This window comes from Leptosomus discolor, chromosome 13, assembly GCF_034619465.1.
Source record: "Leptosomus discolor isolate bLepDis1 chromosome 13, bLepDis1.hap2, whole genome shotgun sequence".
NCBI lineage: Eukaryota > Metazoa > Chordata > Aves > Leptosomiformes > Leptosomidae > Leptosomus > Leptosomus discolor.
The window spans coordinates 3795246-3810026 of NC_141403.1; the positions used below are offsets into that span (position 1 = coordinate 3795246).

Below are 14781 nucleotides of genomic sequence, written 5' to 3' on the forward strand. Positions count from 1 at the left end.
GTAAGTGATGAGACGACCAACTGCTGGGATGACCCACATTGTTCTGACAGAACACTGGATCTTTTCTTTGCTTTAATTACATTAAATTAATTCTCTAGTGTTTGACCCAGCTTTTAATTGTATGATCAATATCCTGGAAGCCTAGACAGCTGAACATTATTTTGGCACATCTCAGCAGGCCACATTTTCCTTTACCATTGCAGTAAGGCTGTTCACTTATTGTGCTGAGCAATTGTGGAAACGGTATTTCTGCAAATGATGGATGTGAGTTTTCACTTTAGTTTTGGTTTCCACTGCACATTCTTTCTCTGCTCTGCAGTTGCTAAGGTTTGTGTTGGGATTACTGCTCACTAAATAAAACCCGTTCAAGATTAGGGGGGCCTGAACAAAATGAAATAGATCTACAGAATTTGCTGAGTTTGCAATACAAACGAAGCTTCACAATAGTCCTTCGCATTGGCTGACCTTCATATTTAAAGTACTGAATATTTATAGTCCTTTAAAAGGACAACAAGTCTTAATAGTGTAGGAGGTGCTCTTACAGCTATGATCTAAGCAGCGAGGCAAGGTAAATTTTGTAGAAAAAGGCAATACATTTTTCTAGACCAGGAGAAGAACTTCTGTGCCCTAAAGCTGATCTAATAAAAGATACCATCTTCCCCAGAAAGCCTCATTTCTCTTGCAACACCATGAGCAAAATCCAGATTTTCAGCTGATGTCAGCAGACAGTCAGTACTCACAATGAGAAAAGCCAAGGATTTGCTACATGTTCCCTGACGAATCTGTGCACAGAACAGTTAATGCAAGTGACCTCTCTGCCATGCTGCATCATGCTTTCATATCTCAAACCTATTTTGATGAAAGTACTACAAAATTTCCAGTCCCTATATTGAGGGATTATTAATTCAAAATTAACGTCTACCTGAGATTGCAACTGGTCACACCAGACCCATAGCTGAAACCGGGAAATTGAATTGCTAGAACCTTTAGAGTCTGTTTAAGACAATATTTAAAACATACCACAGGTACTTTATCTGAGGGGCAAAGTTATTCTCTGGTAACTTCCCAAGACAGACATCTATATTCAAATATATATATTTTAATATATTTCTATACTTGGGTAGTTCTCCACCTCTCAGGCTAGTCACAGTATTCTTTAAAATCATGCACCCATTGACAGTCCCATAACCTGCTGTCCAGAATCGTCAGGACAGATAGATTTTAAAATTAATTGCCCCTCTGGACAGATTCCTTCCCCTTTAAGTTTAGTTGTCCTTCATAAGCAGCATTTCGACTCCTTCAGCCTGCCACAGAGGATGGGACCAGAGAGAATATGAAAGGATCCTTTCCTTCTCCGTGCCACTCCATAGATCTCCCAGCCTAAGACAGTTGAAGGCACAGGACCGTGGGAGCAGGCTTGCTAAGCTTGCTCCTAGCACAGCTCATTTGGTTCACGCCTGATCCCAAAAGTGAGGCGCTGCATAATGAACTCCAGGCTCTAGGATGCCCCGGCTGAAATTAGATTAGCTGAAAATCTGAAGAAAATAAAGGTGTGAAACTTCAGTGGAAACAAAGTACAGGTTATTCATGTTTATTCTTACATTGCTGCATATCTCCTCTAGTCCTTTCAAAGCCAATCTCTTCGCAGAGGCCAGCACCCTGCAGAAGAACATGGCTACTGATCATTTTTGCTGCTTCCTCATTGACAGGCAGGACAAATGGAAGAGTCTGAATATCTGACCTTTCCTCCAAACAGAAACAACATAAACGGCAAGAGAACAATGTCATCTTTTCCCATCCCAAGAGCAGTTTTGCCTGCAGGTAATGGTGCTGAATGAATCAATGTATTACTGAAACTGATGCATGATGACAAAGGCATAGCAGTACTTACTGCTGAACCAGAAAGATGCAAAGCGAGAGAAATTCCTCCTTTGCCATGTATTCCTCTCATTCAGAACAAGCCTTGTTATGCCTCAGGCACTTTTACGATCACAATCAAGCATTTTTCTCTGCGTTTTTCATACTTAGGTGTACTGTCCTCAAGAAATTATCTCAGTGAGGCACTCCTATAGGGAGGGGTGTTTCTGTTCCCCCCTGCCAAAATGCCATTTTTTAGTGACTATGATGGGCAACACTTTCAGCTGGGATAGATCAGCATTATTCCAGTGCAGGACTGCAGCACCAGAGCACCAACAGAGAACATTTTTAAACTCATGAATCAAGTGCTCAGGGAGCACGCAGGGGAAAGCGTGTGGGAGTACTGGAGCAATGCTTGTGCCAGCTTTGCAGATTTATTACTACAATATCATCACGGTCAACATAATTAAACCTCCCACTATAGGTTTCTTCGTCTACTGCATTACAACCGGTATCACTCCCACCACTGACAGCATATTTCCTTGACACAAAACAGCTTTCCATACACCTGCTAGCTCTGGGCTATGGAGATGCAACTACTGAAAAAGGCTTTATTGGAAAACTATGGGGTATGGTTTGGGCTTTTGAGTGCTTCTTCGTATTTCTCGTCTGCCCCACAGTTTAATATTACATAAATTGGAGTGTGTGGCAGGGGGAATGGACCAAAGCACTTTCTATTAGATTGTAAATGAAATCCTTCTTCATTTAGAATCAGAAGATGACAGCCTAGACATGAAGCATTTGAGGTCAATGCTGAATTAACTTCCCCAGTTTCAACTAATTAAAAATGTCTGTGTGTTCTGCTTTGAAAAGGTAAAAAATAAGCGTGCTAGAGCTTTCAGCATATTGCCATATTTACAGTATGGTGCTTTTTCCACAGGTAAATTCTAGTGGGAGTTATAGATAGCTGTCTTTTAAAAAAACAGTTTCCTTGTCTGTTAGGGACTGAGCAGTTACTTTTTTGCATGCACTTAATGACTGGTTCTTGTTTCCAACAGTAGGTTCAGATCATTTAAAGATATTTTACCCTGTGTTTGGTAGATTTGATCGCTTATTATTTTATCTGAAATCTGCATTAAAACTTGAACTGTGTGCTTGTGAAAACCAAAATTCTTTCTATTAATTCAATGCAGGATGTCTGATTTTGAACACTGCCTCAGGTACAGCTTGACTTTTAGAGTTTAGGAAAAAAAAAAAAAAAAAGAAAAATATTTTTAAAATAAAAGCTATTCAAAAAACCCCCTGACCTCCCCACCCTGTCTCAAACTATTTAGTAGAACGAAAACGTTCCGCTACTGAAGAAGACCTGCTCTAAATTTTTGACAGAACTTGGTGCACGTCCTTTAACTTCAGTACCGTAAGGGTTCTGTATTTTAAAAGATTCAGTAGATAAGAAGTGATGCTTTGGGATATGGCCTTTTGATTCCACTATCATCAAACCAGAGTAGCATAAGCCATTGGAAGGAACAAAGAAATGAACTTTGACTGGCCTTTGGAGGATGCACTTTCTGATTTCCTTCATTAATAGAGACAGTAAAACTGAAGCTTCATATGAAATACCATGAGTAATAAGCATGAAATTTGTGCACTGCAGTACAAATCTGTTCCCCAAATACTCTCATTTCAGGGGAGGATTCTTCTGGCACAATGCCTGGGCTGCTGGCCACAGCCTGCTTGGCTGCCTTGCCCTGTGCCTAGGCTCTTTAGCAGCTGGTGCTGCTCCCAGGCAATGCACTCGGCTCCTGCTCCCACAGCTTATTATATTTTTTTTTTCTTAGAAAAATATGTTTCTAAATTTAGTTTAGGGACACCAAGCCAGTTGTTGAATCACAAACACGTTCCTGCTACCAAACACAAGCAATCTGTGTGTACATTTCTACATATATTTTCCGCGTGGAGAATTGCACTGCTCTAACTGAGGAATACATCTGAATCCATTGTGCAACTGATGCTTTGAATTTAGGAGTAATTTATGATTGTTTAAAGTCTTCTTAATCTACCAAATCTAGATCATTAAATAAAACACGCCACTCTTGAAAAAATAAGAGTTTGCACAAGCACACTGGGTTTGCATTGATTTCATTACACTGGCCCAAACTCTGCATGATAACAGGGATTTACTGACCAGAAACATTATTCCCTGCCTGTGCTGTAGGAAGGAGGGTGTGTGCAATGAAGTCATTAGCTAAAAACAGGAAAGGAAAGACAAAATCAGGCTTTTAATGTACTTGTCTCTATGTTAGAAACATCTGACAGGCAAGGAAATGCTTCACATTTAGTATCTTCTTGCCATGTGAAAGGGAGGGATAAGTAAAAAGCTCTCTCTGTTCCTGGCTTTCAACACACGAGCAGGAAGAACAAAAGCCCTGACTCCAAAAGCTCCATCTTTGGGCCCGAGGAGAAAACTTTTGTATCTACCATTTCCACCAGCCTTTCCCCTTCTGCCTCCTTGACAGGAGATGGATATTAAAGACACAGGGAAGAAGGTTATTCCAGTCCCTGTTCGTTTTCATTCCACCTCTGGCAGGAAGGGGGATAAGGTTGTTTAAAAATTCCTCTCCAAGAAACAACCCAACAGTCCATTTCTGAGCCTTCAGCTTTCAACCTCCAGAACAGAAAACTTACATTGGCATCAATTTTACTTCACATTTGAGATCTTATTGCAGCTCGTGGTGTTTAAGGTACGTGTTCTCTGAAATCAGCAGCTTGAAATTCAACCATATACGCTCAGCACGAAGAGCGTGGAAAAATAAAGCATTTTCTAATTTAATGATCTCTGTGTGGAGGTGAAAAATTAGCTGCTCACCTTCGGGCCTCACTGTAAATCCAAGGCATGAAATTATTTGCAATTGCATGCCTTGCACATTATTCCTTTCCAATAGATGTAGCAAATTTAATGTAGATTGGGCTGGAGCGTGGAGGGAGGGGGGTGCCCTGCGATACTCAGCAGCCCCTTCCAGCTGCATCTGCTAATGACAGAACCCTATCCAGCACTGCTGAAATCAGGAATTTTGCCACTAACTTGAAAGGCAGCAGGATTTAAAATTACAATGTGTACCACTTATTTTCTTCCCCTTGACAATATGGCCAGTGCATTCTGGGTAGGAAGCTAAGTTTCCCGATACTAGTACATAATTTAATCTCTTGACAATAATCCACAGGCAGCTAAATGGAGCCTGCATAACATTTTGTGCCTCAGTGGTTAAAGCATATCATTTGGAACCACAAAAGCAAACCAAAGACCAACTCCAAAGTAAAATAATCATTAGGTGGGGAAACGATGGAAGCGAACAAGGCCTGAAATGCAAACTAGCATGTGGGTATCCAAGGATGTTACAGACGTCTGAGTGATCATTCTGAACGCAGATAAAAAAGGATAAAGTACTGAAGTACAGAAATCACTCTGAACCCTTATAAATACCAAATCACAAAGAGATGTCTGAATACAAAAGGCACTGAGCTCTTTGCAAGTTAAAGTGACTTTTGCCTCTTGTGGTTTTGGGGATTCCAATTTCTGTTTGTTTCCTTTACGCTAAGTGAACGATCTGCTTCCCTTTGCTCTTTTCTAATATCTAAGACTCTGCAAGCCTCCCATTCTGAAGTGAAAATCACTTTGAGCTGGAATTTTTCAGGTCTGATGTAAATATACAGCAGAGAGAGGACACGGCCCCATCCCTCCACACTGCTGCCCGTTGTGATCTGCATGGACAAAGTGCCTTTTCTTTCCCATCCTCTAGAGCAAATTAGGCTCTGTGGAACCCAAGGGGAAGGGAACTCCTGATGCTTTCTCCTCCACCTCTAACAAGGATGTAGAGTTGATGTGCTTCTCCTGCTTACTGAATAGCTGTGGCAAGGACTCGGTCTCCCTGAAAGAAAATCACTTCTTCGTGCTCCCTCTGAATTTGCAGCTTTCTGCCACAGCAGCGCTGCCTCAGCAGGGCATTCTTCAGCATCCACTGGGAGATACTTTCGCATAACTCCCCTTTCTGTAACCAATATTGTCCAAATCTGCTCTTGATACAAGAACAGACAATATAAGTAACAGAATAAAGAGAGCATTTAAGAACCCTACAATTTGTTTCTTCCTTCCTCCTGAGAGCATTGATCAGGAAAGAGAAGAACAACATACATAGAGGGACACAAATATATATCCTTCTTCCTCCTTTCCTGCTGTCTGAAGGGTAGTACGGGAAATAACTGCTCAGTGTCAAGATTTAGAAGCTGTGCGTTAGTGGCACAGCTGAAAAACAAATTCTCTGTCCTCAAAATATGAAGGTTTAAAGGTCTCTTTCCCCCTCACCGCCGAAAGCCAGATACAGTGATCCTGCAATGGAGGTCCATGCTCTCACTGCAATTCAGATTTCTAATTAGTTTCTTCCAAAACAGTTTTACAATTACCTGTAATTTGTCCACCAGTAATTTCCTTCCTCCTTAATCGAGACACAAACTGTTCCTGGTCCGCCACAGCCAGACATTTTTTTTGTTAATAAAACTGTGCTTGAAGAGTCTTTCTTTAGGTCAGCTCCCCTGGCACAGGCAGAGAGAAACGGCACCAGGAATTGCACGGACGCAGACCATTAACATCTCCTTACAAACCTCAAATTTCTTTGAAAACGAGCATTTAGGAATTACATATAAATGGAAGGAAACACAGTAGCAGTGACTTCCAAGGGGCAGTCCATGTGCACTTTTACTAATATTCGGACGTATTGCATTAGCACAGAACCTGTATCCAGCCTGCAACCGGCACTTGTATCAAGCTGCTCTATTCAGGTTGCTGCTATGACAACTATCCAGAGGCAAATGTCAGGTCAGCTCCCAGCACATGTGTCTAGGCCATAATTGCTTTGTCAGAAACCTAATAGCTACCAACTCCTACTCCTCTAACAGCTAAAAGCAATATTGTTAAAATTACTAAACGTTGCAATATTCTTAACACCCTGTTCATGTGCTACTAACACACTGAAAACTTCGGGTTTGCCTTCCCTTTATGCCCCAAACTAGAACAGGGGCGAAGAATGTGTTTAAAGTGCCTGTTTGCAAATTTATGTTCATTTATGTTGCAGTGTAAAACCAGGATCATTAAACTTTCTCTTTCTTGTGGGTTAGGTATTATCTTTCACTCCACCATGATGATTATTGATATTTAATTTGCCTGGTCACAAATCACAGCGTGGAAAAAAAAATATAGCTGTCATCCTGATGAGAAGTTTGTTTAAGAAATGCATTCAGTGTTTATCATAAAGATCTGCTTTGGAGTATCATAGTGCATGATTGTGCACAGTGCACAGACTTGCTCTTACCAACTTGAAAAGCTCACATAATCAAAGATTTTTTTGTATTGAGTTGAGCTTTTGTAATTAAAGAAGCTGGTAGCTTCCACAAGACTCAGAATTATAATCTGTGCATTTATTCTAATCATATTTATCCTAATCTTACATCATATCTTTTAATCTTATGATTAAAAAAAAGAGACATTTAACGTTTATATTGAGAGAACTTTTTTGAGATGCCTAGCAGAGAGTGAAATAATTGAAGCAGAGACAGATAAGAAGTAGGTAATACTCTTGCAACTGCAAAGTTGTTTTGCAGACACGTCCAAATATGACCTCATGTGGAGAATTAAGTCTGCATATAACTGGTTTGTCCAGTGAAAGGGAAATTGTCTCCCATGCGCACACGGAGACAAACACGTATCCTAATAGCTTCATTGTATTACCGCCCATTTGCCTTGGAGATAGTGATAAAGAATAGCTGAATTATATCAAACTAAAGAAATTAAGAATTTTACAACTATTATTCTGATGTCTGTGCAGTGAAGGTATGAGGACAACACCTTTGTCAGGATATAAAGTTGTCTGACATTATTTTCAGCTAGTCTCTGGAATGAAAAGGAACTGTACCCTTTAAATTCACATTTTTAAAAAATGAAAATGGAGAAAACCTTTTTCTTATCATGTATATTCTGTAAATTATTGACTGACAAGCACTTTAAAGAGCCTACTAGTTTAAAAAGCACCAGCTCTGGCTGAGAAATGCCTTTGTTAGGATGGCAGATACACAAGATAACTTTCATTTTCCTCTGAGCTTATGCTGTCTTTGGGCTCAACTTGTCATTTGCTACGTAACCGCAAAAGAATCACACACTGCACGTTCCATTACTTGGGGCCTAAGGATGAAAGCAGCGTATGTAGCTCAGCTCCTTTGGCTGACCAAAACACTCTGCACGCTACGGTAGCCCTTCCAGGACATTCCTCACTGAAATGGAGGTCAAATTGCTAAAAGGCAGGAGAGAATCCAGTCCATCGGCTTTGCAGTCCTATGTGACCACTATTCTCCTATCTACAAATACAACAATGGTTCTCAAAGGTCCAGATTCCCAACTGGTACAAACCAACATGGTGTGAATGAAGCTGCATCCATTTTATAAATGATCTGGCTAACTCTACATGACGTGTCCATCAAAAGGTTCATACACTTCTACAGACATAGTATTCTGTGATTCAGTTCTTTTCCTGCTTTCCCATAGTCATCCTCCCTCCTCGCTCCCAGGTGCTCACATTTCGTCTCGATTGCCAAAAACGTCCTATCTCAGAAGAAAAATGCTCATTGACAAATCTTGCAACAAGACAACATGCAAAAAGAATCAATTCTAAACAACAAAACAATGAAACAAAAGGCAGCTGTTACAAAAACCACTTGTGTCCAAATAAAGGCGAAGGTCGTTCTTTCCTAGTATCATTCCTATTTGCCTTTCCAAAGGAAGATTTCAACTTTTTGTCTTCATTAGGAAAAATAAGGCAGGTCCTCTCACATACTGAGGTATATAAACTACTATCTCCTCTTAGATCTTCCCTTGAAGAATTTTCATGGGTGTTTTCGATTTCAGACAGGACAGTAACAAGACTAATCCACCTCCACTTTCCACAGAGTACCAGAGCCCGACACTGCTCCAGGCTGTTTTATGACGAGGTTTTATAAAAACTACACCATGCACAGAACCATGTGGAAGAAGGAGAGACTGACGATGGCTAAGCTCTTAAAACAAAATGTCCATTTCTGTGGTTGACAACAAACAAAGCCACAGAGCCGAGGCCTCTGCAGCAGCAGCCCACTAAACAGGCATCCCACCCTCTGTTCACTGCCCAGGACAATAGAGACAGGATGAGTTTTTCCAGGTTTTTCCTACTGTTTTCACTACTTTTGGTGTGAAGGACACACCAAAAGAAGCCATCGTGTTCACCATATGTAATGAATGCAGGTAAAAAGGGCTGCATTTTAGCTCTACTTGATTTGTTTCATGACTCCCTTGATAGCAGTCCAGAACCTCCACTTCAGTGCAACTGCTTCACACTGAATATTGCTAGAGATATAATAAGGATTTTGAAGGATTATCTCAGGAGAGCATCTCAAGATATCACTCAGAAGCACAGGAAATCTTAAGGATTCAGGTAATGCCTCTTCTATCTCTGACTGAAGCAAGTCATAGAAGGTCATTCCAATTATTGCTTTGTTTTTTGGGTTTTTTTAATCAGTAATGAAAAAAGTCCTCAAAATTCAAGACTGGAGTTACCCTTTTTCAGTATCCAGGCTCAGCAGAGATGATTTGGAGAGCAACATAAAAGCTCTGCATTGCCTCTGTACCCACTGCCTGATCTGGACCGGAAAGATCAACCAAATCCAGCCCAGTGTCATGAGCATTTCTCTGTTCGGCAGTAGTATCAGCAAACCTACACAATTTCAATACATAAATCTACAACATCCGTGCAAGGGAATAAATTATTTTTATTACCAGGCAGAATTAAAAAGTGGAAGCGACAGAACTCTTCAGTCAGGTAACAGGTATCAAATATATAACTTCTCAGCACTTACGCTACTGGCCAACCAACAGAGCTTGATTTCAAGGTAATGAAAAGGCGCTGAAGCTAAGAGAGCACTTGGGTGACATCTAACACGGTCAGACAGCCAAAGCTTTATAGCCGAAGCTACCATGACCTAGTAAACACATTCATGTTCCTTACACAGAAGTCTCAGAAACTGACAATGCTTTTATTGTTGCAGTTTCCAAAACTATGGGTAGTTACTACTTTCCTGACAAAAAAAGATCACACTGATTTTCCCATTATGAAATAAATTATTGCCATGAAAAAAAACTATTTTGAAAATAAGTAATTGATGCCCGTGAGACCAGTTTTCATTAACTCACTTTTAAATTGGATTTTTGCAAGCAGAAATTCTCAGCCTTGAACTAGGAAATACAAAGAACACGTGAGTGGAATTGAAGGCATATAGGTAGAAGGATGGCTTCTTCCTGCTTCAGACTTATCTTTACCAGACTTAACAGTATCCCTAGATCAGGGCTACTCTATCTGTTCAAAAGAAAAAATGAGCTCTTAGAAGTTCCCATAGTTTTGACTTTTAAGCTGGTCCTATTTGTTGAGCAATGACTGAGATGGTTTTTCATCAAACCACTGTTAAAATTAACACTGTAGTCAAAAACATATTTAGATTAGATATTCATATTATTTTACCAAAGTACAGACTCATTAGGGACGTACATGCAACACGCTCAGAACTTCCTGCTCAGGGACCCTGTTGTGCCAGGAGAGGAGGAGAAATGGAGAAGAAGAAGAAAGAGCACAAACAAGACAAGAGAAGGAGTTCAGGAAGCTGCTGAAGTTTTTCTTAGTGTCACGATTGGGCATAACATTCATTGTGTTCTTAATACATTCACGTTTTATGGGTAATAGTCTGAAAAAGGTGGTGGTGGTGATGCAAATTACACCTCACTTTGAGGGAGATCACCCCTCTGGAGAACAGAAGGCAGACCTTCACTGTGCTGCGTGCCAGACTAAAGCAGCTTTAATGCAACGCTTCCATTCAGCTCTGAGGGGAAGTGCTGAACGAGTGCTCTTTCCAGATCCTTTTAACAACCTACTTTCCAGGACTGTCGCATGCTTGTCCTCCATTAGAAGATCTCTTGATATAATTCTGAAGTGGTAATTTTCATTATCCAAGTCTTATTTCCCCTTTCCTCCTCCCAAATTTCCACTGAAGGGTCCTCAAAGCCTGAGTCCACCCATTAGTATAATGCCCAACTTTGGAAATGTACGTTTAAAAAGGAAAAGTAGAGACATGTTAACAAGAAAACAAGGCTTTTTTTCTTTTTTTTTTTTTAAGACCTATGGAACAGTAAAAACCACATGCTGAACTGAAGTTTTTCAACCTTACTCTGTTTAAGAAAAAAATTCAGTGAAAATATTTCATTTTCGATACGTGTAATAAAAGGGAAGGCAATTTAAAAGTAAAAGGAAAAAAAATAGGAAGGGGAGAAGGATAGAACCCTTGTACCTACAAGGCACTCTCCCTGAATGTGAGGACACAGGTCCACTTCCCTTCTCAGCCTAAGAACTGAGCACAGGAGTGTGTTAAATGTCCCACTCAGAAATATTCTGGAATGCTTTGCTCTCAGTCTACTTTGTTAATGTCACACACTTGGAATAAATAACTGAATTTCAATGGAACTGGGGGTAGAACCAAGGTTTTCTACTTCTTTAATGACTTAATTATTCCGCCCTGCAGGGTAAGTTTCTCACTGTAAGTTTTACGAAGTTACCTAACACACATTACCATAATTTTTTCCAGCCAAAACTACTTAGCAAAGCTATCCTGAATTCACAAACAGTTTTGCAAGCACCAAAGCTACATCAACCCAGCTAATTTACTGCTTGCTGAATCAAATGGCTGGTGCTATTTGCAACTGTCTCCACAGTGTAGCCAGAAGTTACTGCCAAAAAGAGGGCAGAGCTGAAGGAAGCAGAACCCAACATCTGTTCTTTGTAGGCAGCCTTGCTACTTTGACATCACTACTGCAATTAAGGTGATTGGTTTGGAGCCATTCTGCTGACAGATTTTTAATTCTGTAAAGAAATACCTCTCCTCTCAACAAGAAGTGTTACCGAATCCTTCTGTGATAGCAATACCACAAACAAAAGAAAAAAACATCCCATTAATATGCTTTTCAAGTTCTGTCTATAGTTTTAAAGTTGGTTTTGTTTCAACAGCTCTGTGGCTCCCTGCAGAATATTATGGGATTTTCATTTAAATCACTCAAAACCTCTGCCTCACCCTGGCTGGACCAAAGAATTGAGCCACTAGTTTTGTGCAATGGAAGTAACTGATATTTGCACAGGACTTTTCTAGTTCTCCTTGGGGTAAGCACATCGACTTTGTAGCTTTTTTTTTTCGTTTTCAATTGTTACCGAAAAACCAGAGCACAAATGAGCGAATACAAAACCTGCACAACCTGAAGGAGCACTACTTCTAAAGTAAGCCACACTTAACATCACAGTGCCTTGGCACCCCATGTGGTTTGTAAATCTTAAGGCAAACGTACTGCAATAACAAAAATACCAGGAAAAAATATAACAGCAACAAGAAATAGCAATATCCACTCTCAGATCCTAAACTATCGATGTTCTAAGGATAGTACCAGGAATCCTTTATTCAGATAGGACATGACCTGAAAGAACTCAATGGACTATGTATAAAAGGAAAATGTTCTTTTAAAAAATGTTCTTTTCCACAAAGAAGTTCATCTACCATGACAGAGGCATATTTTGGAACAACTGAAACACTACTAAGATTTGACTTTGTGATAATCATGAAGAGAAATAAAGCATAACAGTCTTTGCAATAAGAATGTTCAACATTTGGAGTATCTATAGAGCAACGACATAATCAAAGCCTGGCATGAGCTACCAGTTTGATTTTTACAAATTGAAAGAAAACATGCAATTCTCAGCAAATTAAAAATAATGGAATCCTAACATGCACTATAACAGGTGAATAATCACATGAAAAATAACATAAATATCATTAAGAGCTTTAAAAACTCATTAATGAGTTAATTAACAACATTTTTCTATATATCACAGTAACTTTCCCGTTTCAGGCAAATAGGTATTTTCAGAAACTTGCACTATTTCACCTTTCACTTACAAATGAATACACATTTTGAAAGAGAATATGTGCCCAGATAAACACACTGACTCACGGACACATGCACCATTTCTGTTATTTATGTAAAGTATATTAACTGTACTTTCTGTTCCTTCTAATTCTAGTACGCAGATTACACACTATGCCCTCAAGATCCACAACCATTAGAAAGCAAATGTATAGCATTATCCAGCTGGACATTATAAATGTACTCAACACTCTCACACAGCTTATGTAAATATAGACAAAGACACGCTTGTGTATTCATTTAAAGACCTACAGCTTTTGTATTTTAATTATTCTGGCGAGCAAGAAATGTAGAAGGGATTGCACCACCCTTCTGCACGGCATCCTATGTAAATGAGTCCAGTGCATTTATAAACACGGATGTGGCAGACCCCCAAAGAACACAGTACCTGCTGTCTATCCAACCGCATCCTTTTTGCAGCATTTCTGCTTTCACTCTCACAGGCGGAAGCCAGGATACTCTCTGCAACTGCTGAAGTGAGGTGTGAGGGAATAGGTCGTGACTATGAGAGAAAAAAGAAACACAGAAATTATTTCTAGCATAATCCACGATATCCTCTTGCACAGCACACACCACCATCACCTAGGCAGGAAAGTCCGCTCATTGAAATGCAGTTTATACCAACAAAACAGGGAAATGGAACTTGTAAAGATGAGAAATGAAACTAGTTAGATGTTAAACCGGCAGCTGATCCATAGATCCACGAGAAGCCCTTTCCCCCCACAGCTCTATTGTCCAGTGTGTTTAGTCTGGCTCATTAAGCTGTACTTTGAATAGACAGTGGCATATTCTCTGTGTTCCAGCAGCACCCTGGCCGTCTGATTCTTGTTAAGAAAACTGAAAGGCTTTTTATCCCGTACAGCATGTGACAGAGATGAGTAGTGGTTTTTTATAGTCATTAAAAAAAACAAAACAAAAAAATCCCAAGTGATAGGGTTGAAACATCACTCAAAACATAACAGATTGTCAGAACATTTCAGAGCAGTCTCAATCTGTAGTATATGAATATTTGCATTCCTTGCTGCAACATGACTGATGTGATTAAAATGACTAAAAAAAAAAATAAATCTGTTTTTCTTTTGACAATGCCAGCCTTCCAACACTGTAGCTATTTTGTGGTTCAACTAGATAGGCTTCTTTTTTGCAGTTCAAAACCTCCCATTACTAATTTCATAGCACTTACATGTTTTAGGACAAAGGTGCAATGAATCCCCCCAAACCAAGGGAATGCTAACACCTTTTTACCTCCATTGTTGGTTATGAACTTCAATATGAACTTCCCTACCATTTCATTAGGAATATTTACACACCTTTTCTTCCTAATTACATGCAAAACAAATCTTTCTGAAAGATGAAGCTCACAACAAAACTCATCTTCTTCATTAATACGCAAAGGTATATCTGAATTACCAAGAAAATAAAGATAATGGGGATAATAACACAGATACTGACATACGTATAAGCCCATTCCAGAGATACTGCAATTTAGTGAACCAGGTTCTGAACTTGCATCAATTTTCAAAGCTTCACAGAACTCAAAAGTACTGTGTAAATTTATACCTATGGAGGAATTGGCCATGTGTGGGGGGTTTTGGAGGTGTTTTTCTGTTTGCTGTTGTTTTTTTGGTCGTGTGTTGTTTGGTTTCGGGTGGGCTGTTGGTTTTTTTTTGAAGTTTTACCTTCTTTCTCACACGAGCATAAACATGATCCTGCTATTAAAAGTCACTAAGTTTTGGAAGCAAGGTTTGAAGTATTCCCATTCAGTTCTCAGACAACCTTAGAAGAGATTCATTATATTGGCTCAACTGATTTTACAGTTTTCATAACATTCCAGA

General features: G+C 39.6%; 1 protein-coding gene across 4 annotated transcripts in view; it reads right to left on the bottom strand.

The window, feature by feature from the left end:
- Positions 1 to 14781, bottom strand: part of NOL4 (nucleolar protein 4) — a 177897-nt gene that overhangs the window by 17038 nt on the left and 146078 nt on the right. For 3 of the 4 annotated variants that reach the window (XM_086472522.1, XM_086472521.1, XM_086472520.1), the window contains one exon: positions 13335 to 13448. The exons of the other annotated variant lie outside the window; for it this stretch is intronic. In XM_086472522.1, the coding sequence (XP_086328648.1) occupies positions 13335 to 13448 (114 nt within the window). The remainder of the gene's footprint in view (positions 1 to 13334; positions 13449 to 14781) is intronic. 4 annotated transcript variants of the gene reach the window in all.